The sequence below is a fragment of the Liolophura sinensis genome, chromosome 7, assembly GCF_032854445.1.
Source record: "Liolophura sinensis isolate JHLJ2023 chromosome 7, CUHK_Ljap_v2, whole genome shotgun sequence".
In the NCBI taxonomy this organism is placed as follows: domain Eukaryota; kingdom Metazoa; phylum Mollusca; class Polyplacophora; order Chitonida; family Chitonidae; genus Liolophura; species Liolophura sinensis.
The window spans coordinates 38,010,724-38,038,124 of NC_088301.1; the positions used below are offsets into that span (position 1 = coordinate 38,010,724).

The 27,401-nt window shown below is 37.4% G+C and overlaps 3 protein-coding genes across 4 annotated transcripts in view; 1 reads left to right on the top strand and 2 right to left on the bottom strand.

The window, feature by feature from the left end:
• The first annotated feature begins 83 nt into the window (after nucleotides 1-83).
• LOC135471191 (solute carrier family 35 member E1 homolog) lies at nucleotides 84-9,355 on the top strand. 2 transcript variants are annotated; one of them, XR_010444421.1, is made up of 7 exons: nucleotides 84-503; nucleotides 1,889-1,959; nucleotides 2,353-2,490; nucleotides 3,785-3,910; nucleotides 5,236-5,481; nucleotides 6,370-8,457; nucleotides 8,500-9,355. XR_010444421.1 is itself a non-coding variant. In XM_064750300.1 (6 exons), exons 1-6 carry the CDS (start codon nucleotides 179-181, stop codon nucleotides 6,685-6,687), a joined length of 1,224 nt encoding a protein of 407 aa, XP_064606370.1. In that variant the 5' UTR covers nucleotides 84-178; the 3' UTR covers nucleotides 6,688-9,355. The 2 variants fall into 2 exon arrangements, 1 of the variants encoding a protein (XP_064606370.1); XM_064750300.1 differs by having other exon boundaries at nucleotides 6,370-9,355.
• An 8,294-nt stretch (nucleotides 9,356-17,649) lies between these two features.
• Nucleotides 17,650-19,065, bottom strand: LOC135470892 (forkhead box protein E1-like). Its single transcript, XM_064749942.1, has one exon. The coding sequence runs from the start codon at nucleotides 19,063-19,065 to the stop codon at nucleotides 17,707-17,709; it is 1,359 nt and encodes a 452-aa protein (XP_064606012.1). The 3' UTR covers nucleotides 17,650-17,706.
• A 3,618-nt stretch (nucleotides 19,066-22,683) lies between these two features.
• Nucleotides 22,684-27,401, bottom strand: part of LOC135470071 (DNA-directed RNA polymerase I subunit RPA1-like) — a 29,979-nt gene continuing 25,261 nt past the window's right edge. The window contains exons 31-34 of the mRNA XM_064748804.1: nucleotides 25,597-25,677; nucleotides 25,088-25,240; nucleotides 23,403-23,513; nucleotides 22,684-23,107 (exon numbers count right to left, since the gene is read on the bottom strand). Of these exons, the coding sequence (XP_064604874.1) occupies nucleotides 22,814-23,107; nucleotides 23,403-23,513; nucleotides 25,088-25,240; nucleotides 25,597-25,677 (639 nt within the window). The 3' untranslated portion in view covers nucleotides 22,684-22,813. The remainder of the gene's footprint in view (nucleotides 23,108-23,402; nucleotides 23,514-25,087; nucleotides 25,241-25,596; nucleotides 25,678-27,401) is intronic.

The following is a 27,401-nucleotide window of genomic DNA, read 5'->3' on the forward strand; positions in this document are numbered from 1 at the left end:
TTTATCCCATTGCATTTGTCTGGCTTGTTTGTTGCGGCGCTGACAATAACGCCATCTGCGTTTACTTCCTGCTCAAGAAACAACAACGTGGACGGTGGACAGTAACAGTGTCTGTTTCTGTCATTCAGATCAAACAATGTCTTCTCTGTAATTTCTGTTCTTTGTTGTGCAGATTACGATGACAGACCACGCTGATTATTTCACCGTTGTGAAGGTGATATCTCTCTGCGCAGCATGGTATACAGTGAGCTCTGCCCAAAACATTATTGGGAAAACCCTGTTATCTGACTTTCCATATCCAATGACAGTTGCAATGGTTCAGCTTATGTCTATTTGTTTGTATACCATTCCCGTTACGAAAGTATTGTCAGTTCCCCCAGTGAAAAATATACCTCGGAGGTATTACCTGAGTCTCATAATACCATTAGCCTTAGCGAAATTCACGAACTCGGTTACTGCACATATCAGCATATGGAAAGTTCCTGTGTCATATGCTCACACAGGTAAGCAAAATGTAACGTTACATTAGCTAGATGCGAATATTCTCATGCAGCTTGTAGTCATGGTGAAACTGAAGCTTGGTCAGGGGTATACCTTTTGTAACTTTAGGCTTTGTATATGAAGAGATTGAAAATACAATATTTCAGACAGTACAATATTATACAAACTAGTCCAGCTTTTAAATACATCTTTTACAGCTGATATCGGTTTATTACTGACTATTGTTGATTTTCCTCATGTTGTGAAAATGGAGATTTATTTTTGTGCTGTAAGCTCAATCAGCATCTCAGGGGTCATGTAAGGTCATGCAGATATAGATAAGACAAGATGGGGTCTCTCATAAACCAACACAGGCAGAAAGTGGAAATTGCAAGGTTGGACGTACATCTTATACAGTCAAGTATGTCGACTCAATGGTGCACCACGGTATTTACACCATGGTAGTTTACTAGAATCCCCACCTTGGCATGCTGATTGGGCTTATTGAGATGATTCGAATGGACACCTGAAAGAAGTTTTATTGATGAATACTGATTGCCCATGTACGTCTGCAGAATGACATAAGTGGTGAGGCTAAGCCTGATCTAGCCTACGTGGGTTACACAGACATAAAACTTTAAGTTTGTGTAGGGTGAAAGTCATGTGAAAGCAGACAGTTCACATTGCTAGATATAACCTGGGCTGGGTACTTTTTAGTAGTGTAAGTACACTGTCTAGTAGGTTGATAAATATTTCAATACTCTGTATTCATGGCGAATCAACCTCTAATCAAAGATTTCGTCATTAGCTTTTGTGGTGGAGAGCAACCCGAATAAGTTCACCACTTACCACTACAGGACCAAATCCACATCATGACATCTCCCCGCCCTGTCTCCACACACAATAGTCCTACTGGTCCATGTAGTCAGACTAACTTTTTAGGTGCAGATTTTGCACATGCTCCTGTGCTCATGGAGTTGGTACACTTCTTTGATTCATACATACATGTATCGATATACTGTCTTGAAAACCAAAGGCTGTGACAACCATGGAACAGGTCATGTGACATTAGGATTTGATCTGTTTCTAATTGCAACCATCAAAACACAATATACTGTAAATCTTCACCATTTTCGACATCTGAAACAGTTTGTGTAGTGAATGCATACAATTATTTGGAAACTGATACAAAAATGATTCGTTTGTGTCATTAAGGATGAAAGCTTCCTAAAACTGAAAATTACATCACTACACCCCATAGTTCTCTTAGGACGTTGCAAAATATTGATTGCAGAGGCATTTGAAAAGGTTGAACAATTCGGGTATGCCTAAAACATAAAAATAACATGAACTTTTGCTGTTAAAATGCTATACGACACTTTACCCTTTATTGTCTTTCCAAAAACAGTTAAAGCTACGATGCCGCTGTTTACAGTTCTCTTGTCACGAATTCTGATGGGGGAAAGGCAGACTTATCAGGTCAGTACTACTATGATAAATGCAGTTATTATGTCTTATTAAATAACAATAAGTACAGGTGAATGTATATTTTGAATGACACATTAACATTTGAATGTCTGTGTTCCAGTGTTCATTGTCACTATGTAGACCTAGCAGTTACTGTATATCAAAAGATTATGGATGTTATTTTCCTTAACTGAAATGTACATGTTTTTCTTTTTTTTTTTTTTTTTGTCAGGTATACAAATTGCATACATGAATGTCGTGCATTGTGCTGCAGTCATGTTTGCATTGTTTTCATTGTTTGTGTCATTGATAAATTAACTTGGTTGTTTTTCTGTTTTATTTTTTTTTTAAATTGTTATTATTATTTATTATTTGTATCAAGAAACATCCTTTTGTTTTCAACAGGTGTACTTTTCATTACTGCCCATAATTGGTGGTGTAGCCATTGCCACAGTTACAGAGCTGTCATTCAATGTAATTGGATTAGCCAGTGCTCTCCTTGCCACTATGGGCTTTTCACTTCAAAATATATTTTCTAAAAAGGTGAGTGTTTAATTGAAAGGCCGCAAGGATTGAGATATATTCAGATTTGTGTATCCAATATTGTCATTACAGTCATTGTCAATGAAAAGACTTCATTTGTTTCCAAATAACTTTCAGTTAAATGTTTTAAGATTGAGGAAAAGTTTATACATTTACATGTAGTTTGAATGGTGTTTGTGGAAATGCCACAATATTAGGTTGAATGGGAGCCTGTAAAAATTATCTTCAGAGCATTTTTGTAAGGTTTCAACGTTACTTATTTATTCCTTTATTCATATTTGATTGGTGTTTTATGTTGTACTCAAGAATATACTTGGAAGAAAGTATTCAGAGCCTGGGGCAAACCAACAACCATCCTAAGGTTGTTTCAATGTTTAGAAACAAAATATAGTAAGGTGTAAATACATGTATATTCTTAATTTTTGCTAGATGTGTTTAGACTTGTTAGCTAGTTATAGCACTGAATGGTCAGTGTTATGCAGGAGTCATTTCCTCAGGACATGGATAGTCCAATCAGAAATACATGTTTCTAACACAGATGTGACACAAATGACCTCAAATATTGTCCATGACCAAGATGCTCACCTTGCTGGAAGACAGTTCCGCTGATCCTAGAAAGGTGTTTTAAGGTTTGTTTGGAAGATACATGTAGGATGATATGCTACTGGAAAATGAATTTTTAGCCCTAAAAGTATTAATCTATGACAGTTGTTTGCCCCTGAAAATACACTTTTTGGACTGACATTTTAGGTCATTTGAAATCCTCCAGTGACTAGATTACTCAATCCATTGAAACTCTAGACACTAGCAAAGATTGTGAATTCAATATTACAAAAGAATCACAAAAAGCATACAACTGTGCAAATCCACTGTGCACTGGCTATTTGACTCTGTACTGTATTAGGGCATTTTTAAACAAAGTGTTTTGAACAAACTTTCTTCATAAAGTTTTCAAAAATAGGGTTAATTTACACATAATTAGATGGTTTATTCCTCCCACAATTGCAGGTGTTAGGTCTCAGGATAATATGTTTTTGTAAGGAAGCGGCCATGCTCCAAGAACACTAGCTACTTTAATTCTTCATCCTTTTTGCAACCAATGTAGTTATGTTCCCAAAATGAAATTTAAAAGGTGGATGCATAAATTACGCTGAAGATGGCCCTTTCATATGCATAAGGTTGAGGAATTAGGGTGCATCTATTTTAACCTGATGATATTTTGTTTTCTTTTCCCTTTATATATATATAAATATATCTTTGTGTTTAAAATATGGTACAACTGTTCAATTTTCAGTGCTTGAGAGATACAGGCATTCACCACATTAGACTCCTCCTTATTCTGGCGAAAATCTCCACACTATGTTTTATTCCTCTTTGGTTGTTGGTTGATTTGCGGAAAATCCTGAGAGATGAAGCTGTGGTAAGTATTTTGACTTTTTTGGTATTCCTGTCCAGGGAGTTGTAGTGTAGTTCTTAAAAAGGTGCAATGGCAGTAAGCCATCAGTTGCAATCATATCAAAAGGAAAACAAGTTCAGGTGAACACATCATATATGTACGCCCAAACAAATGCATTTGTTGGACATGAATAAAAGAATACCAGCAGCATTGTGGTGAGTATAACGGCTGAGGGAAATCTTCATGGGTGTTGATGATAGGTATGTGGTTACCATGACAACCATCCAAATGGACAAATGTGATTCGCGACACATCATCTGTGTATGTTTGTATCCATCAAATTAAAACTCTCCGTGTAAAACAATTGGAGATACAGCCTGGACACGAATATGGACGCACAGATTGACAGACAGACAAACGGACTGATGGACAAAGTCACTATAAGATAAAAGGCTCCACCTAATGGCAAGAGTGTATAATAAGTATATGTGAATGGGCTGTTGAAGAGGAGATCTATTTCTGGGTGCAAAACAATCAGAACTTGTTGCCAAAAGTTAAAATTTCATTTGATTTCATCTGGTATTTACTGAAATTTGCCCATTTGCTTGTAAGTCCTTTTGATAAGTGTATAGAAAATTCCATAACTGTATACATCATTGTAGGTCTGTCCTAATACATAGGAAATGTTTAGCACATTGTTCCTAAATTTACTTGACAGAAGTCAGCTGTTTTCTGTTAACATGATTAAAGTAAAATAGACTGCAGCCATCCTGACACAGGACATCACCGTTACAAATTATACCATTATTCCATCACTTTGCTTCGCCGATTGTGATTGAGGTACATGTTGGTAGATGCCAAGGTTTCCAAGCCTTTGCTTATCTGTAGTTCCATTGTATTGTGATGCAGATAATATTGGTTACTATTCAGTATTAGTTTACTTCTTCAACCTTTTCAAAAACCACTACTACCAATATTTTGAAACATTCTAAGAGAACTACAGGATATAGAGAAATAATCTGCACAGTTTCATGAAGCTTGCATCTTTAATGACACAAACAAATCATTTTTGGCATGATTTTCATTATTATTGTATACATAAATTCCACCTTAAAAAGTGCTGAAATGTTAAAGATGAGTTGTATGTATTGTGGAGTAATGGCTTTTTTGTGGCGTACATAAACTGAGACCCTTGTATCAGGCATGAAATTTGTCCTATTTTTGGAGTAATTCCTCTCTATTTATACAAAAAATGCATCAAAAAATGTTCAGAATTTAATTCAGTGTTCAGTTCGCTTTTTCATCCCAGTGTCTGTCTCATCCGTGGTGTATATTTGTCTTCTTTCCAGATGAACAGTGGCAATTTGGGACGTACCATGTACTTGTTAGTTGTTGATGGTGCGTGCAATGTGATACAGAATGTGGTGGCCTTTTCCATTCTTGCCCTCATCACCCCACTTAGTTATGCAGTTGCAAGTGCAACAAAAAGAATTGTGATCATCTCTGCATCGTTGATCATGTTGCGGAATCCAGTCACCTGGATGAACATGTTGGGCATGTTTACAGCTATTATCGGTGTCCTAATTTACAACAAGGTACAAACATTGTCATGGGAAAAATTTGATGGTGTTTTTTTTTTGTCTTGATTTTGTATTGATACAAGGGTTAGTATTTCTAATTAAATGTAGTAGCATGCTGAGTGGGCATACAGCCCAATATTTCATTGAGAAGATTAATATTTTCACCCGAAGGTTGAGTGCAAATATTTATCCTCGAGAGGAAATATTAGGACGTATGTCCACGCAACATCTTGACGTAACAAATGTATCACAATGAAAAGCATTGTGAACAACTTTTTCTTGAATTAATACCGGTACTTCAGCCAACGCACACATGTTCTCCTACTTCATGACCCGACTGGGCACCTCGGTTGAGCTCAGAGAAAATAGTTGCATTAGGTGAATTGCTAGTTGCTAGGGTCTGCAATTCAGTTTTCACAAGAAGATGTGACCAGAAGTTTTTCCAAAGGTTGTTCTTGTTATATGCTGAATCATTAGAACTCTTGTGAAAATGAAGGCAAGTAAAGTCAGTGTGTCTGTGAAAAATATTTAACGCCCCAGGCTGTATTCCTTATCTTCTCTTTGATTGCAGCAGCTTGTCCAAGGTGTAGTGACGAATGAGAAGCCTAGTTTTTACTCTGAATTGCAATAATAGCATATGTATAATGCTATAATGCTCAGAGATATTAGCAGGCTAGACTATGGATCTGTGCTGCTTAATATTAAAATAATTCACTTTCAGGCTGACAACTACTTGATAGGGAAAGATATATGTATTGTAGTGTGATTCATTGGTGTTTATGTCATGCTCACTTTATACAAGACAGCTGTCAGATTTATGGATGGAGGAAACTAGAGTTATAAACTACCTCCTGTGAACTTCCTTTTTTGCACTCTTTACATACTTTTTTTTTTTATTTTCAGGCAAAGTATGATCAGCAGCAGGCAAAGAGGAGGGAAAAAGTTTTACCTTATGTCAAAAGTGATACAAACTTGTCAAGGATGAGCAATGCTCTTTTGAATGGAGCAACACATGGTTGGAACACATCCGGATTCTTAAATCACCCAAATGGATATCCAGTGGAGCGCTTGCAAATTGAGGAAGTTCCAGCATTCTCTCACAAAGCTTACCTGCCACACATAAACCACAATGAAGATTTCCCACACAAGGAGACAGTTGGTTATCCAGCACTAAATAGCAGAGCCTCCAGACCATATTCCAGAACTGTCTATAATATATAAAATTTTGCTGTAAAAAAAAATTAATCAGCTCTTTTTTGACCAATGCCAAGCATTGTTTGCTGGTCAATGCTAAAATGGGTGAGAATTTAGATCAAAAGAACTTGTTTAACACACAACTGAACTTCCCATTTTGGCAGTCTCCATGACAGGACTGATTTGTGTGCAGGGTACAGGTGGCTTAATGGGATAAAAGCATCATTGTTTCAACATCCCTTTGAACAGATATTATTACATTGGCAGTTTGTTTTAATGCTTTACTAAGATTTGTTTTAGTGTTGAGATTGTGTGATACTTGTGGTATATTTATTTTTATCAATGCAAATAGGGTCTTCCCTCGTGATGTATGAAACTGTTAGATAAATAGATCAGCGGAATAGGTGTATGGTCATATTTCACATAATGGTGGGGCAATGATATATTTGTCTGCTAGCACTTCATTTACCTGAAATTACTTCTCTTCACGAGTTCAGGTAAATAATTCACTTCTACAACGAGTAAAAGAAAAAAAGCTAATGTTCCACTTCCTAGTTATTGCAAAGTTGCTGTGAACCCCATCTTGAGACACTACACGTATCCACATGGTGGACTTGATTGAAATCTGGATTGGTAAATTGAAAGGAAAATACATATACAGTGATGATAGCAATATGTAGTGATAAAGCAATGTAAACCACAAATTTGAGAAAATGTTTGAATTATGTTTAAACAAAAATTACTCTGACCATTAAATTTTCTTTGTCAGTATTTTCCCTAAATATTTGTTTAATAAATTAATACTTATGTTCTTAAGCCACTTAGTCACAGGGCAGGTGTAGAGTGCCCCAATTGCACTGATGATATGTGGCTTTGATTTGTCACAGTATTGTCACTCTTTGTCTCGGCTTGCCTTCCTTTTTCAGCATCTCAGAAACTGTATTTTATATAAACAAAAAAAAAAACTTTACTGACTGGTTTGGTTTATTTCCAAGCATAAGAACTTGACCAGTGCAGTAACAAAGTCCTTTAATACACATTTTAATACACATATTCTTTGAGATGTGGGTTTTGCATGCATCACAGCAAATTAAAGAAAGAGTGCAGTGCGCTCTTGGTTTTTAGTACAGGATTTCCTGTGTTAACATCTCTGCGTTTTTTGCAGAGATTCTGGCAAGAACAAGATTAAAAGAAACATGTGCAATAAGTTGATAAATGTGTGGTATGTTATGTTCATGTTCATAGTGTCAGTGACCAGCTACTCTGTATTTGAAAAAAAAAAGGTATTGCTGCATTCTGATGCCATGCTTTTATTCATGTAATAAGTATTTGTTGATAGATTTTATTCAGCTGTATGGAGAATGGGCTGATATATAATAAAGTATAATGATATCAGTTTACTCTGTATGGTGAATGGGGAGATATGGAATATAATGATATCAGTTTACTTTGTATTGTGAATGAGGAGATAGTATAATGATATCAGTTTACTCTGTATGGTGAATAAGGAGATACAGAGTGCACTCTATATAGAGAATGAGGTGATATAGATAAATAATGTGAATGAAATGATAAATGTGTTTACTCTGTGGAGAATGATGTGATATCATTCTATATTAGTTTACTCAATGGAGAATGAGGTGATGTGGAGTAGATATGAGGATCGTTTCATGTAGAGTATGATGATATCAGTTTACTGTGTGGAGAATGATTTGACGTAGAGTAGAATATCAGTTTACTCTGTGGAGAATGATTTGACGTAGAGTAGAGTGATATCAGTTTACTCTGGAGAATGGTGTGATGAAGAGTAGAATATAAGTTTGCTCTGTGGAGAATGAGGTGATGAAGAGTAGAATATAAGTTTACTCTGTGGAGAATGATGTGATGGGTGGAATATGTTTGCTCTGTAGAGAATGAGGTGATGAGTAGAATATAAGATTGCTCTGTAGAGAATGAGGTGATGAGTAGAATATAAGTTTGCTCTGTGGAGAATGAGGTGATGAGTAGAATATAAGTTTGCTCTGTGGAGAATGAGGTGATGAAGAGTAGAAAATAAGTTTACTCTGTGGAGAATGATGTGATGGGTGGAATATGTTTGCTCTGTAGAGAATGAGGTGATGAGTAGAATATAAGATTGCTCTGTAGAGAATGAGGTGATGAGTAGAGTATAAGTTTGCTCTGTGGAGAATGAGGTGATGAGTAGAATATAAGTTTGCTCTGTGGAGAATGAGGTGATGAAGAGTAGAATATAAGTTTATTCTGTGGAGAATGATGTGATGGGTGGAATATGTTTGCTCTGTAGAGAATGAGGTGATGAGTAGAATATAAGATTGCTCTGTAGAGAATGAGGTGATGAGTAAAATATAAGTTTGCTCTGTGGAGAATAAGGTGATGAGTAGAATATAAGTTTGCTCTGTGGAGAATGAGGTGATGAAGAGTAGAATATAAGATTGCTCTGTGGAGAATAAGGTGATGAGTAGAATATAAGTTTGCTCTGTGGAGAATGAGGTGATGAAGAGTAGAATATAAGATTGCTCTGTAGAGAATGAGGTGATGAGTAAAATATAAGTTTGCTCTGTGGAGAATAAGGTGATGAGTAGAATATAAGTTTGCTCTGTGGAGAATGAGGTGATGAGTAGAATATAAGATTGCTCTGTGGAGAATGAGGTGATGAGTAGAATATAAGATTGCTCTGTGGGGAATGAGGTGATGAGTAGAATATAAGTTTGCTCTGTGGAGAATGAGGTGATGAGTAGAATATAAGATTGCTCTGTGGAGAATGAGGTGATGAGTAGAATATAAGATTGCTCTGTGGAGAATGAGGTGATGAGTAGAATATAAGTTTGCTCTGTGGAGAATGAGGTGATGAGTAGAATATAAGTTTGCTCTGTGGAGAATGAGGTGATGAGTAGAATATAAGATTGCTCTGTGGAGAATGAGGTGATGAGTAGAATATAAGTTTGCTCTGTGGAGAATGAGGTGATGAAGAGTAGAATATAAGTTTGCTCTGTGGAGAATAAGGTGATGAGTAGAATATAAGTTTGCTCTGTGGAGAATGAGGTGATGAGTAGAAAATAAGTTTACTCTGTGGAGAATAAGGTGATGAGTGGAATATGTGTGCTCTGTAGAGAAGGAGGTGATGAGTAGAATATAAGATTGCTCTGTGGAGAATGAGGCGATGAAAAGTAGAATATAAGTTTGCTCTGTGGAGAATGAGGTGATGAGTAGAAAATAAGTTTACTCTGTGGAGAATAAGGTGATGAGTGGAATATGTGTGCTCTGTAGAGAATGAGGTGATGAGTAGAATATAAGATTGCTCTGTGGAGAATGAGGCGATGAAAAGTAGAATATAAGTTTGCTCTGTGGAGAATGATGTGATGAAAAGTAGAATATAAGTTTGCTCTGTGGAGAATGATGTGATGAAAAGTAGAATATAAGATTCCTCTGTGGAGAATGAGGTGATGAGTAGAATATAAGTTTGCTCTGTGGAGAATGAGGTGATGAAGAGTAGAATATAAGTTTGCTCTGTGGAGAATAAGGTGATGAGTGGAATATGTGTGCTCTGTAGAGAATGAGGTGATGAAGAGTAGAATATAAGATTGCTCTGTGGAGAATGAGGTGATGAGTAGAATATAAGTTTGCTCTGTAGAGAATGAGGTGATGAAAAGTAGAATATAAGTTTGCTCTGTGGAGAATAAGGTGATGAGTAGAATATAAGTTTGCTCTGTGGAGAATAAGGTGATGAGTAGAATATAAGTTTGCTCTGTGGAGAATAGGTGATGAAGAGTAAAATATAAGTTTGCTCTGTGGAGAATAGGTGATGAGTAAAATATAAGTTTGCTCTGTGGAGAATAAGGTGATGAAGAGTAAAATATAAGTTTGCTCTGTGGAGAATGATGTGATGAAGAGTAGAATATAAGTTTGCTCTGTGGAGAATAAGGTGATGAGTAGAACATAAGTTTGCTCTGTTGGGAATGAGGTGATGAAGAGTAAAATATAAGTTTGCTCTGTGGAGAATAAGGTGATGAAGAGTAAAATATAAGTTTGCTCTGTGGAGAATGAGGTGATGAGTGGAATATGTGTGCTCTATGGAGAATAAGGTGAAGAGTAGAACATAAGTTTGCTCTGTTGGGAATGAGGTGATGAAGAGTAGAATATAAGTTTGCTCTGTGGAGAATAGGTGATGAAGAGTAAAATATAAGTTTGCTCTGTGGAGAATAAGGTGATGAGTAGAACATAAGTTTGCTCTGTTGGGAATGAGGTGATGAAGAGTAAAATATAAGTTTGCTCTGTGGAGAATAAGGTGATGAAGAGTAAAATATAAGTTTGCTCTGTGGAGAATGAGGTGATGAGTGGAATATGTGTGCTCTATGGAGAATAAGGTGAAGAGTAGAACATAAGTTTGCTCTGTTGGGAATGAGGTGATGAAGAGTAGAATATAAGTTTGCTCTGTGGAGAATAGGTGATGAAGAGTAAAATATAAGTTTGCTCTGTGGAGAATAGGTGATGAGTAAAATATAAGTTTGCTCTGTGGAGAATAAGGTGATGAAGAGTAAAATATAAGTTTGCTCTGTGGAGAATGATGTGATGAAGAGTAGAATATAAGTTTGCTCTGTGGAGAATAAGGTGATGAGTAGAACATAAGTTTGCTCTGTTGGGAATGAGGTGATGAAGAGTAAAATATAAGTTTGCCCTGTGGAGAATAAGGTGATGAAGAGTAAAATATAAGTTTGCTCTGTGGAGAATGAGGTGATGAGTGGAATATGTGTGCTCTATGGAGAATAAGGTGAAGAGTAGAACATAAGTTTGCTCTGTTGGGAATGAGGTGATGAAGAGTAGAATATAAGTTTGCTCTGTGGAGAATAGGCGATGAAGAGTAAAATATAAGTTTGCTCTGTGGAGAATAGGTGATGAAGAGTAAAATATAAGTTTGCTCTGTGGAGAATAGGTGATGAAGAGTAAAATATAAGTTTGCTCTGTGGAGAATAAGGTGATGAAGAGTAAAATACAAGTTTGCTCTGTGGAGAATAGGTGATGAAGAGTAAAATATAAGTTTGCTCTGTGGAGAATGAGGTGTTGAGTGGAATATGTGTGCTCTGTAGAGAACGAGATGATGAGTAGAACATAAGTTTGCTCTGTGGAGAATGATGTGATGAAGAGTAGAACATAAGTTTGCTCTGTGGAGAATGATGTGATGAAGAGTAGAATATAAGTTTGCTATGTGGAGAATAGGTGATGAAGAGTAAAATATAAGTTTGCTCTGTTGGGAATGAGGTGATGAAGAGTAGAACATAACTTTACTATGTAGAGAGTAAGGGGGTGTAGAGTAGAATGATATCAGTGTACTGTGTTTGAAAATGAGATGATGTAGAGTATGATGACATCAGTTTGCTCTGTGGAGAATGAGGTGATGAAGAGTAGAACATAACTTTACTATGTAGAGAGTAAGGGGGTGTAGAGTAGAATGATATCAGTGTACTGTGTTTGAAAATGAGATGATGTAGAGTATGATGACATCAGTTTGCTCTGTGGAGAATGAGGTGATGAAGAGTAGAACATAACTTTACTATGTAGAGAGTAAGGGGGTGTAGAGTAGAATGATATCAGTGTACTGTGTTTGAAAATGAGATGATGTAGAGTATGATGACATCAGTTTGCTCTGTGGAGAATGAGGTGAAGAGTAGAACATAACTTTACTATGTAGAGAGTAAGGGGGTGTAGAGTAGAATGATATCAGTGTACTGTGTTTGAAAATGAGATGATGTAGAGTATGATGACATCAGTTTGCTCTGTGGAGAATGAGGTGATGAAGAGTAGAACATAACTTTACTATGTAGAGAGTAAGGGGGTGTAGAGTAGAATGATATCAGTGTACTGTGTTTGAAAATGAGATGATGTAGAGTATGATGACATCAGTTTGCTCTGTGGAGAACTGTCAGTATATTGCTGGTCTAACAGTCCACTATCACACATTGAAATGGATTTACTGTGTACATCTGCATGTACACAGTGTGTACACAGTGTGCTCATGTGTGCTTTCAGAAGAGAAACTGATTTCAAATATATGTAATAGTTATTGTCCATTACTCCAGATTTATGGCATCAGTTGTTTTTAAATAAGTGCACTTAGTTTTTTTTTTTTTTTTTTTTAGTAATGTTTATGAAAAGAAATAAAACTTGGGCTAGAAAAAATGAGGAAAACAAGCCTGCACTAAATTTTAGAACATACCAGTCAAATAATAAATTTAGCTTTTCTTGGAGAATGGTTACAAAATATACAATGTGCATGTACTAGTAAATGATTAAATTTTACAACAGATTTAAGAGTTATTTTTTAAACATTATAATCAAAACAGACATGCATTTTTCTTTGTAGTTGATGTCTTCATGATGTCAAGAAATACTTCATCCCATGAATCCATGTTCTATTTTATTTTGTATTTCTTAATTTGGTTTTTATGTTTTAGTTTTTAATTAGTAAAAAATAGCAAAACCTTAAAAATGGCAGATTTAATGGAACAAATTGGGTTTGTACTAGATATCAGGAAACATCTGGATAGTTTGTCATGGTTCTAATCTTTTCTTAGCATTTCAAAGTTATAATCGAATCAGAATTCTTTGCTTTCTAGTATTGCAGTGGTGTAGGCCCTAGTGGTGAAAAAAAAGTACCAGCAACACAAATTCATTGAGACTGATCGAGAATGCACCATGCAATCAAATAAAACATAGACCAACAGTGTGAGAAATATAAGAAACAGTCTATCAAAACATAATTTCTGAAAATGTTGTAATTGCTATAACAGGATTAAATGTCAGTCCTAAACATTAGTGATTGAAAGTCCCTGCACAAAAAAAACACTTAATCTCCTGGAATCAGTCACCTTTTTATGGTTTATTTTTCCATCCAAATGCTGAGGATATTTGTGATGGGCATAAGAAAATATGTACTTTTCACCAACTGTGGACACATTTTTTAGACCAATGACCTGTTAAAGTCCTTGTGTTAATCAAAAGTCACAATGTGGTCAGTTTCAATGCTTTTGATACATGTATGTATACATATGTTTGGTAACTCATTTGCAGAATTCATTTTATCATTAACTTATTTGGTTTGTGGGCATTTATTTTTGTAACAGTGTATGCATTAAAGTATAATTTTGTTTCTAGCCATGTGCATGGATGTATATATGGATTCTCCTTGGTGCATTTGCTGTATCTTACACTCATTTTAAAATTAATGTCATCAGTGATCTATTTAGGAAAGTCTGTTAACAGCTAGTCAGTTTATGACAGTTATGGTGCATGCCTCAGCTACATGTGTAAATGCATGTGGTTATAACTGTTTCCTATTTTTTTCTCACTGAACTCCTTGCCCTTAAAAAGCTGTGAAGTTTAAGTTAGCCTGAGTTAACTAAACATTTGTGGTGAACCGACATGAAAAGGTTGGGGGAGAATTAGAATCTGGCGTAACTATTAGCTGAAGGATTTTGCGTTGTATGCACATGGTGCTGTAACAGTTTAAAGGATACAGGAAATGCTTTTTGTTTTTTATTTCTTGACAGAGTTTTTATCGATATACAGTATAGGATGTGTCTTAACATGTGAGGATACAAAAAAGCTTCTCATCTTTCTCCTCTAAGTGTAAAATTGCCTTAAACTAGTTTTTCTATGGCCTTATTGTTCAGTTGGGAAATTAAGTAGCCTGAATCATGGCAGTAATTGTCCAAAGTACTCTGTAGGGGAGAAGAGCCCACATTTGGGGTGCTGAGCTGGTGTGTTCATGATGAAAATTTCTGAGCATTGTTGGAAAATATTCATAAGTTAATGGGGTAATTAAGTAACTAAGAGAAAACAAGCCTCAAAAATGAAATTTCTTGTTTCGGCATAACTTTCCTCATTTCCCTTAAAGCCATTAACTTTGTTTTAGTGTTTCTTTTCGTGTATCTTTTAAGGAATTTGCATTTTGTACACATGGTATTGCAAGAGTCCTTCCCTACACATGTGAATGAGAATTCATTTTTGGTTTTTTAACATTAAATAGAGCATATAACGTAAATTTAAAGTAGGCCTACTCTTCATTGTTCAAGGGAGGCAGTTGTGCAAGTAGTTCAGGCTTTAACCACATTGGCCACTGGTCAAGAATTGCAGCTTGTTTCATGAGGAAGATTTGGTTACATGGATACTGCTTTATAGACAAGTGGCACATCTCCATGATAATTATCAATACTGCATGTGGCACAACAGGTGTTATCCATAAAAAAATTAATTGCCAAATAAGTAAGAAGAGAAAAATGAATGTTTTGGGGGAAAATGGATTTTTTTTTTCTGTATTTGTTATACAATAAATCATCTGTTTTAACCATTGTTACTGCTTGACTTTTATGTCTTGTTTACCATGATCAACAGAGCAAGGGATTTAGACTGCACTGGATTTACAGACTGGACCCAGGTCTACAGGCTGCACTGGGTTTACAGTCTAGACCCCGGTTTACATGCTGGACCCCAGTGAACAGCTTGACTGGGTGTACAGACTGGACCCAAGGTTACATACTGCACTAAGTTTCCAGACTGCACTGGGTTTACAGACTGGACCCAGGTTTACAGGTTTCAGTGGGTTTCCATATTGAACCTAGGTTTACAGGCTGCACTGGGTTTACATTCTGCACTGGGTTTCCAGGCTGGACCCAGGTTTACAGGCTGCATTAGGTTTACTGGTTGGATCAGGCTGACAATCAGGACTAAGCCAGTCTACAGGTTGGGTCAGGGTTAGAGAAAACCATGCACTTTCCCTTAGGGTGCTAAAAGCCAGGTTTATGTTCGGTGGCTTTATCGACCTTAGATACTCTTCTAGATAAAATATAATAGGCGATGTTGATGGACTCCTAAGGTTAAAGCGTAGGATTAATGAAAAATGTCAAACTATAATTTCCGTTAGGTTTCACGTTAGGTTGTGTTTTCGGCCTCCCTTCAAAATATTGCTCGACAACAAGGAAAAATGTCTACCGGTACAGAAATTCTGTTTCATTTCGTTTTCCCGGTCAGAATTACTTACCGTATCAATGGAAGGGTGCGGTTTTGGTGCAAATTTTCCGACGTTGACGAAACACTGGTCCCGAAGTCTATTTCCATGTGATATGTCCGAAATTTAATGGGTCGGGGCGCACAACCGTTCCTTGTCGCGTGATCGAATATACCGAATCGGGGTTGTAAACAGTGGAAAACGGAACTATAAGTGGAAATCACCTCGCTAAACACTGCACAACAAATGCTCCAATATCACAGTTAAATTTAGGCCATTGGGTTTAAGGCCTAATTGCACCAATTTTCAGCGGAAGGGTGAGGTTTTGGTGCAAACTTTTTTATAACTCAAGCACTAAAGAAAGAAAGTGGGTCAGATTTGATTACGTCTTGAAAACTTATTAGCGGGGAATCATGAAGCTCAGATTAGACGCAGATTACATTAAGACAGTATGTTAGACCTCAGATTAAGTTCCAAAACCAACCCGATCCGTACATAAGTCTTGAACATAAGTTTGGCGAATTTAGCTATTTTGTTAATTCTGTTTGACTAGTGCTTTACATGTAATAACCGCAATATACAGAAGTCAGATTTTGGCAAAACTGTGTGTGCAGTTTCATTTTGCGCACCCCCCCCCCCCTCTTCCACCACCACCTCCCACCCCCACCCCGCACTAGGATCAAGTCCGAAAATCAGTTTGATACACACAATGATTTTGCATATTTATGATGGAAAAGAAATTCTCTGAAACTGGCTTGTTATTGTCACTTATTGAAAAGAGCACGGACACCTAGTAGTTGGGGGCCAAGTTTCTTTGTAATCTGTTCATATAAGTATCTTGAAACTTAATCAAAGGAGAATCATGAAACTGACAGATTACAATACATTTAGTACCTAGTACCAGTATGTAAGACACCTGGGGTTGATGCTCATCTTTTGAGACAAAACATATAAAATTTAAATGTATATGTTCCATTTGATTGGTGTTCAACGCCATACACTAGAATTTTTCACTTATACAATGGCGCTTAGTATTATAGGTGAAGGAAACTTCAGTGCACGTGGTAAACCAGCAACCTTTGACAAACTTGCGAACTTTCGACCTATAGATGTTCACACCAAGCATACTGATGGAGGCAAGTGGTCTACAATGTGCAAACAGCCAAAGGAACCTTGCTACCAGGTAGTGAGGGTGGGATATCTACAAATTCCTGCTCCCCAGTAAAATTTAAAATCAATCTTTGAGTGAGTGCTTGGGGTTTGACGTCGTACTTAACAATTTTTCAGTCATATGACGACGAAGGAATCTTTAGGGTGCATGTACGTGTAATGTGCCTCCTTGTAGCAGGACGGATTTCCACCGCTCTTTTATTTAGTGCTGCTATACTGAGACGACTTACCGAAGACAAGTAAGCTGCCCCGCCCGGGCCATACGGGTCAACCAGTCGTTGCACTATCCCCTTCATGCTGAACGCCAAGCGAGGAAGTTACAACTTCCTCTTTTAAAGTCTTAGGTGTGACTCGATCAATGATTGATCCTGGATCTACCGGTCCCGAAGCGGGCGCTCTACCAACTGTGCTATCCGGGCCGGTCAATCTTTGAATATACTGGCGTATAAATGCGCCATATGCATGCTGTGTGAAATGATACAGTTACATGCATAACTTTACATTTCCGCATTACACAGTTCTATGATAGAATATGAAATGGGCCAACTAAAATTACATGTTTGTTCCTTCCAAAGGGCAAGAAACCATAAATAATAATAATAAAAAACTTAAGTTAGTGATTGCGTATGTATCAAAATTTATTTTGATGACACTTCAAACGTATTTACAACAATAGGTATACATGTATATATGAGTGTATATATGCGTAAGAATATAATAAAGACCTCTACCTACAAAGTGTGACTCTATCATACACATATAGCACCATTAGTACAATGTCAAAGCAATTACTGCGAAACATATAACAACCGACAAAGTTAATAAATTAAGCTCAACGGTCTTGGGTGTGTAGTGCTCTACCATAGGTCACCCCCGTAGTACCGAAGGTTGTCGTTGTACTGGGCAGGATACTGGGCGCTGTATTGGGAGTTGTAAGGGTACTGTGGCGGCCGCAAATAGTTCTTGAAGTTCGATGTGCTGGTGGTATACTCGATGAGTGACGCTGAGCTGGAAGCCAAGTTTTGGGCTGCAATATTCATCAGATCGCCATAACTACTGCTGGCCATGCTACACCGCACAGGGTACCTCTGCGAAGGGGAGACAACGTCGGAGTCGCTTCCATCCCCGCTACTGAAAGATGGCCGAGAAGTGTCCATGGTGGAAAGAGGGCTGACCACCTCGCTGCCAGAGTGCTGTGGTGAGTCGGTGGGGATCGGAGACACCTGTGGGTACTCGCCGGGGCTGCTTTGTGGCTTGTTGTTGTTGGGGGACACCGTTGTGCAAGGAGGGGAAAGACGCTGGTGGAACTTTGCTGGGTCGTACTGGTAAGGAACCTGAGGCGACACGTTGGCGGCAGGTGTCTGTTTCGTGTACTGGGAAGCCGCGGACGTCTGCAGCAATGTGGGTGGGAACATCGTTGCAAGGAATGGAACTGGCCGCACTTGGGCGAACTCAGATGTGGCTGGGGTGATGACAGTGTTGGGTGCAGCCTCGGGCCCTGGGATGTTGGCACGCCTTCCCTTTTTGCGGATTCCATCCTTGAAACGGTACCGTCGTCGAAGAAAGCTGCCGTGGTCGAACATGTCCTCGTACTCAGGGTCTATCGTCCACTGATGTCCGATCATCCCGGGTTTCTTGGGCAGCTTCATGAAACAGTCGTTAAGGGCCAGATTGTGGCGGATAGACCCTTTCCAGCCTTTGGGATTAGCATGGTTGGCGTAGAACGGGAACCTGTCGGTCATGAAATTGTAGATCTCTTGCAGGGTTAGACGCCGATCTTTTGCGTTAGCAATAGCCATGCTGATCAAGGCGATGTAACTATAAGGCGGCTTGTCCTTGGGAATAGGACGTTTGCGTTTCCTCCCTCCGGCGTTAACAGTGGTGTTAGCGTTGGCGCTGTCGTTGATCCCCTCGTCAGGTATAGAGTCCGGGGAAAGGTTTTCAAGATCCTCGCCAATGTACATCGTGTCAGAACCGCAGGTCTCACTGTCTGTCGAAAAGCTTCCAGTGCTGCAATCCGCAACAGAAGGAACGGCACCTTCTGTAGTAGAGTATGCTAATTCTTCATCACAGTGGCTCAGCTGACTTTGGGCGTAGTATGGGTGGCTACTGTAGTAGCAGGCGTAAGAATCTGTCAAACCACGTGGTTGATGATTCGCCTGACTGTACTGGTAATAGCTACTGGCCGATGTCCAGGAAGTAGATGCCTCTTCCATTATAAGGCTATTGAGCGAAATATTAAACAGGAGTGAACGAACTGTATACTGAAATTTGTTACGCTACAAGATAATCTTTGACTTTGCGGTATGAACACTGTTCTGACAAACTACAGATCGTCGCTCGGTTTTAAAGGGCAGGTTGGGCTCCCTGAAGGGAGTCTTGCGCCTTGACCCCTACGTGGCTAAGAGTGGATTCCGCTTGAGAATGGCTTTTGCACTGAGTAAGAAATGATTGAGCAGCAAACATCTCTCCGAAAACATGCTCATTGGCAAAACAAAAGACAAGCCGTCAAGTAAAGTGGCCAACAATAACACAGTGGACAAAAGGCATGAAGCCAGCCGACTCTCCTCGTGGAAGACCACCCCATGTAGGGAGCCAAATCTCTAGCACATTTTGTCTTAATCATACACTACACACAGGGTTCATACACTCTATAAGACGTCTTGTGGTATAATTTCTATGCTGAAACGCAATTGGCATATGTCCGTTTGTTTATTATTGTATGTCCAGGAAATGATTAAATTAATGAAAATAATTTTTAAAAGAAGAAATTGCCTGTCTTTCTCAAGCAATGAACGGTTTAATCACACGTCTGCCAAACTGACACGAAAAAGTTTACACGTCTACACTTCAAGATTAATTTTCAAACATGTTCACTAATCTCACAATGGCCATTCGTGATATTTCAGTATATATGTACGACGAAATATTCACATGAAAAGAAAAAACCCCAAAACAATCATTACAAATTCAAACTATTGTCAGTGTCGTTATTCTTTTAAACATGGGGGGAGTCTTCTGCATGGCACCTGTGGCGTTTTGTGCTCGGGTAGATAGCAATCAACTTTCGTGGAATCTGAGACAGCTTGTGTTGTGGGTCAAAGAATCTTTCTTTTTCATTTGCATAGCACGGCGTTATGGCTTCTATAGAATCGCCCCATGTAGAAAGCCATATTGTTGCGGTTGTCACATAGTCTGCTTTGAGTAATGCTATGCATGTTTACTGATATCAGTTCCATCAATGTGATATGAATATAGATCTTAAGATACAATTCGCGAACTAGCCGTTTGACTTCAATCGAATGTTGCTCTTGTTTTACCTTTATTGTATGTTTAACAATTATATTGTCTATGTTTATATAGTCAACCAACAATCCTGTTTTGGTGATTTGAAACTAACTGTGCATATGTTTTCTAAAGTATAGTTCAGTTACTAAATATTCGCAAAAGTGCATAATAATATGTTAACAGCTCTCATACATCAAACAAATTTCTTATATATATATATATATATATATATATATATATATAGCACATTATTTTGGTTCACTCTTTGATCATCTCTTCATATATTTACTTTCCACCAAAACGAAACATTCCTTTTCGTTTTCGTTTTAGCTATTTCCTAACCAAACCCCATACAAACCAGACAATATTTCAAAATGTCAACTATACAACCTCTTTTTTCACCACACTAAATTATTACAGTGTCTGAATTTAATCCAGATAATTTGGCCACGAATTCCGACCACACAGTTTAATCAGTGTCAAAACTTTAAGCAGCACGAACTGTAGATATCACTCAACGATTACACAGTTATAAGCCTACAAAGAAAAGTTCAAATTATCTGTCAGTCGCTTTTAAATTTGGATAGAGCCGAGGCACGTCAATGATTCATCACAAGTTAATAAATGTCTGGCTTATAAGATAACCGAACAACTGACTTATGATTTACACAGCACCTGTTAGCGGAGGCTTAGAACAATTCCACCATGCTTGCACGAAGCCTAATCAGGATTAAGGCCTGTGCCCATCTGGGTATCTTTATCCCAGGTTGCACATACTACGTGTAGTGTTTACGCCGCAAATAGAGAAACCTGGACTTCAGAAATCTTGTGACACTTAAATACGCGATATAGCTGACACTATGTATGAACATTATATTTGGGATGCCGGATTTAGAAGGGTTATTAGAATTGTCTGCGCTTAACATAATTAGATTCACCAATCTTATAGATACCAAAACCATTCTGCATTCCACATAAATACCATGTAATTTGCATAAATGCTGAATATTCAATGACCTACCCAGTGCAATGCCAACAGTGTACACGCGATAAAATTATAAACATACTGGTATAAAGAGTGTTTTCTTTCGTTTTTTTTTTTGCATTCCCAAATTGGTCTTCTGATTATTAACTGCTAGTGAAGCCATTCAGTGTGTCTTCATTCACCTCCCGCTGACAAGTCATCATTTTCAAATGTGACTTCCCGCATGACTGAAATGTTAGCACACAGGCCTGCTATATGAACGCCAGTACTTCTCATTCTTTATCTCGATTAATTTGTCGATTTTCTATTATGTCTATAAACTGACCTGTTTCGAAGATGATGCAGAGATTTTTTTTAATGTACCTTTGATGTATTTGAAACTGAAGTATATAAAGGATTGCAAGCCTAGTGGGTGTTACAATTCAATGTTCACAACTTCGACAAATGACCTCGTCAGTTCAACAGTAATTTAGCAAAAGTACAATGTGTAGAAGATATGAAGTAAAGAAATGGAAACCCTTCAATAACACAGATATTTCCATGCATAATCAAAAAGCCACAGGGCGGCATTATAGAAGTTCTTGTCAATAAGTTGGCGTGCCCATGCATGGCTGTCAGTCAATATACAAATAATACAAAATTGCGTTCAATCTAGAATACAACATTCCCGTAGGCCCTATTTACCATGGCAAGAAGAACGAGTGGCATTCGTAAACACCGCCTTTACTCACTCAAAAAAAAAAAAAAAAAAACACGGTCAGATAATTTTATACAGAAGTAGTTAAACGTAATTCACCACTTGTTCTGTGAAAGCTATGAAAGCTGCAAAAGCCGAAAAAAAAACTGGCGAAAGGCATCAGGAAAACAAAAGGAAGTGAGGAATCCAATGGGACAAGAGTCCTGGATAGTGCCGGACACATGTTCACTTTGATCATGTGAAGGTTGATTTAGAGGCTCGACAGCAATACCATAAATGCAAAAGCACTGTCACATTACTTGAGTTTCCCTAATCAGCTGAGGTTTGGGGCAGTCTACATAACATGGTGACAAATATGTTGTTTAGTAGAATGAACACTTTGCATTACGTATTCCAAAACTCATCCGTGGTGTACACAAAAGTTTGGAAGTATATATATATACTTAATTCGATGACTGGGTGAAAAATAATAGAAAAGGGTATAAAATGTCAGAATTAATTTGCTCATCTTCTACAGTAAAATATAAGAATATTAATTTCTTTGTCTGACATATGTAAACATGCTGTAAAATGGGTGACACTTATATCAGATTCATAGTAAATATGCCGGTACACAGGAAAAAAGGACTTAAAATGCTTCGTTTGCAAACATCATGACCTTTATTTGGTCATGGTCAGGATTTATTACTGATGAAGACCAAAGTTAATAATCCTGAAGACGACCAAACAGAGGTCGAAATATTGAACTTTGCCAACCATGCATTTTAAGTCCTTTCTCGGAGTGACATGGAGACTTTACGGTGTGAAGTTAATCACTGGATCTAATGGATTCACAACAGACATTGTGTAGATTACTTTTGTGACAACTTTATTTACTTCTGATGATATATCCATCTGTTTTTATCTCTTAGTGAACAGAGGAATATCCACCAATCCAAGAACTCATGGGATGTATAACCAAATATGGACATTATTTGCAGGACTGTGTCCTAAATTAGAGCAACGGCTGTCTGACCTCAAAAGCACCTGTACCAACACCAACAACTCGTCCTGTGACCAATCTGGCAGAAGGAGATAAGAGAGTATCCTTTGTCCCATGCAAGGCTGCAGATCTCAAAAAAGTCATGGTTGTTTCAAAAGTCATTTTCTGAAGAGGGGATGCACTAGATTCGATGGCAGTTCTATTAAATGGCTTATACACCCCTTCAAAAGTCATATAATCAGCAATCAGTGATAGATGTCGATAGTCCACTTTAATTCCATATGCTCCAAACACACTTGTTATCTCCTGTTAATCAGAAACATAGACTATCTGAAATTTTGCAAATATTGAATAACAAAATTAATTCAGTCTAAAAGGCTCCAAACCATATAAAATCATTGTTTAGAAGGCTAAAAATATACAACAAAATCAGAAATCTCTGTTGTGACATGTGAAAGCCTTTCTGCCAGGCACACTGCAGAAGATGTTACTGACTTCAAAATTTGCTAAACTAACCAAAGTGTATGCATATAAAGGTGATAGGTTTTTCACTTAGACAAGAAAATATATCAGTGCCATGGAGGACTAAAAAAAAACTGACCTTGATAAGAACTCTTGACGCTGCCTCAATCCCAAACACATTGGCAATAGCGTGAATATCATTACTGTACAGCTGCTTGAGGTCTAACACATCCCCATACCCATACAAGGCCTACAAACATATGCAGCAATAACACACTTATAACATCAGTGGAAAACCTTAAACAAGTTAAAAACAAACTGCATTAACAAAAATCTCTCACTTCCAGGATGTATAACACATTTCACAGATATTTCAGCGGGTTTCACCTACTTACAGCTTTGTCTATAAATTATTCACATACACAAGTAGTATAAATACATATTTCTGTAAATAACCAAAAATTTCACTGACCAAGTTGCATATTGTGCCTGCTTTTTTTGTGATCTTAGAAATGTGTTTTGAGCTTTGTTTTGAATGCTGGATATTGGCAATATCTTTCTGGATATTAGCAATATCCTACTGGACAAAATTGTTTTTTTACAGCACCAAAAGTAACATTTTATGAAAATTATTTTCCTCCAAAATATGCAATTTATGGGGCAACATTTTAGGTCAATTACCACAGATGTGAACAGACTCTGGTTCACAGCTGAGATTCAAAACCAGAAGTGAGTTTGTCATTAATACACTGGTTACAGAAAGAGGACGTCTTCCTCTGATTCATCACCAACACATATTACAATAATGAGGATCTGAAAGTATTTCCTACATGTATATTAATTTTATTCAGGTATCATGAAAATTTATACATTTTCTTAATGATATTTACAAACTGTAATTGACAGACACACATGAATGGATGTCACATCTTATTTATTTCCTTTATAGATGTTTTATGGTGAATAAAATTAAAAAATACTTCAAGTGACATGGGCGCCCAAATATTAGGTATATTTGCGTTATCACAAAATGACATAAATGGTATTTTTCTAAAAAAAAAATAATGGCACAAAAAGAGGCGTAAAAAAGACCTCGACAGGTTGACAAGCAAGTCTACAGTTGTAATTGTAATTTGAACGGTGGAGTACATTGAAGAAAGAAAAGGGTCTCACAAAACACGAAGATGTCGCAAAACCACTGCTTGATAGGTGGGAGCAAGTGTTATTGTTGTTGTGGGCAGGGGGTGGGTGCAAATGTTATCGTTATTGTGGGCAGAGGGTGGGTGCAAGTGTTATTGTTGTTGTGGGCAGAGGGTGGGTGCAAATGTTATTGTTGTTGTGGGCAGGGGATGGGTGCAAATGTTATTGTTGTTGTGGGCAGGGGGTCTATGCTGGTCTATTTCTCTATGCTGTTTAAGCTGGTTTACTCTGCATGTATCTATATGTATCAATATTTGAAATTATCCAAGTTTGTTGACTGATCGAAAGTCGGTATCATAAAGAACTTTACGAATGCTACGCATATGCTTCCGGCAAAATGGCCCATCCTCTTTGTGTTGAATTCAAATGACAGCAGGACTTCTCTGGGCACATACAAGCTACATACTCAGTGAATATTTTTTATTTCAACGTGAGTGATTTAGTCAATGATTGAAAATTAAAACGTCGTTGAAACGTCGCTCTTTAATTTGTTTAAAAATCCAAATTTTGGGCGACCATGCCACTTCTAAATCTATCTCCAAAACTACTAAAGCTTTTGAAACTATTCGGTCCCGAAGTAAGTTAAATCCCAAAACAGGCAGTAACCACAACTTATGTACTTACAGTAATATTGACTCCTTCTGTTTTGAACTGAAGGTTGCCTTTATTATCACCAAGTAGACACCTGGCTATTCCAGGCACCTGGTGCAGAATCACCCTTGCTGCATCATGCTCAATCAGTGATGTCATGTCCAGTTTGGAGTTCGCCAATTCAAACTAAGGAAAAAACAAGCATGGAGGGAAGCTATTTACAATGCTCAACAATCCAAGGAGATATCAATAATATCAAGTCACTTTGTGGAACAGTGAAACTGGCAAACAGGTTAAGAGTATGAACATATCTTCTTTTACTGTAATTGATTTATTAAAATGTTAAGGGCTGAAATAATTTATATATATAAATATAAATATATATATATGTAAAAAATAATATTACTTAATATGTGAAGAAGTGTAAAAACAAAACAAAAGAGAAACAGATTTCATACCGCATAGTTACTTTTTGTTTGCCTAACCCATGGAAAGATTAATGTACAAATCTTTTAGTTTTAAAGAACAGCAAAAAAACTCACCCTCGCAGTAAATTCACACCACAGCTCCTCTGCAGCATCATATTTATATACTGTGATATTAGGGCTGAGCATCATAACCCTCTGTAAGAACCCAAAACACGAGCAATTGTTAATGGTATCCCCACATCTCAGTAAATAAGAGAACACGGGTTCATAGATGTCAAAATGTTAGCTACCTATCACAAATATTGAATTTTTTTCAAGGTCGTTTCGAGTTTTTTCACATCTAACTGTCTTGTAATAGTGCTATATTGAGTTTTTCAGCAGTTTGTGCTAGCCTTTTCAGATCCTGAACAGAGTGGGTGAGCATGTAAAAATATAACCAAAATCCTGTCCAGCTGATACTTTTGAGGGAGTGAAGCGAAACCTCATGACCTAGTAAAATAAAATCTAAACTGAGAAATGTTTCCATTTTCCCAAGTTTCTTAATTTTAATTAAAGTTTGTGAGATTTAGGGGATTCTTCCTTCAAGTGAAGGATCAAACATTTATTCTGTCCTCAATACATCATTCTATGTACCCGCTTGTCTAAAAGTATGAAGAGTGTAAACACCAAGGTGAGCCTCAGCTCAGATCACCAACTTTGACCTCATTTACACTCTTTATACATGAGGAAGAGGAGAGCCAAAATCAGGTTGTGTTGCATGAAGGTTAAATGATGGAACATATCAGCTTTGTCTTTGTATGTGAGCTTTCCTGCATCTAAAATGCACCTGCCCTTTCTATTGTCACTACCATTGTTTCCACTTCACAACAATATATCAGTAAACAGATACATTTTCTACCCACCAAAGCATCTGGCAGTGGTGATATCAATGGCAGTTCTGGAAATTACACCAATACATTTCCTGCTTCATGCTCCCTAGCATAGAGTTTTGACGGAGAGAAAAGCTATCCACACACCTAGAAAACTTTTTTAAAATTTTAGAATCTCCTAGACAGTATTTTTCCCTGCCAAGAGAAGGGGCTCATGTGGGGGCCTCTGATGTGTGAAATGGGATTAACAGAAAACATAAAAGGGGTTCTGTTGGGGATTTTTTGATAACGTACAGGTTTAAGACAAAAAAACTTCCATTTTTATCACTTTAAAGCAGATATTATAATATGGCAAGTTCTCAATTTGTCACCGTGATTATACCAGTCCATGACTTAATTCACAAAAAATAAACTAAGGGATCTACATAAGTGGGCTACTGCTATAGCTTGAGCAACTTCACCTTTGAGGTATATGCCTGTGTCCAGGTATGGTCAGTCAGTTTTAACCAGTCACAATTCTCACAAATTCAGTTTCGCGAGATTAGGTGTGTTTTTAAGGTACACCATGGAGAGGAGAATTGGATCACAGTGAATTCCATATTTTGCTGTCCTAAGGTGCTGAGTGCTGCAACGTTTACAAGATTTCCTTGAGCATTTTATCGCACAAAATGAGAAATTAATTTGAAATGTCGACTCCCTATGGAAACACAATGACACTGGTCATCAGTTCAGCAAGTTAATGAAAAATATGGCAAATACTATATTAGGTGTGCCCAAATGGATAGGAGTGAAAACATTTCACAGATGGGCCTATCTCGATATATGGGTGTCGGGTACGATATACCCATGGAAGGCCGGCTCTTAGGCCGGATTTGCTCAACAGCCAGGAAGAAACTTTATATCTAGAAAGAGCTCCCGTCACCTGTAAACAGAGTGACATTTCAAACAGTTGACGAAAAAAAAAAAAACAAACAAAAAAAAAAGTAATTAATTGAAATAAAATTTAAAAATTTGGCATCTGTAAAAACACAACAAAAAAAAAGAATTTTG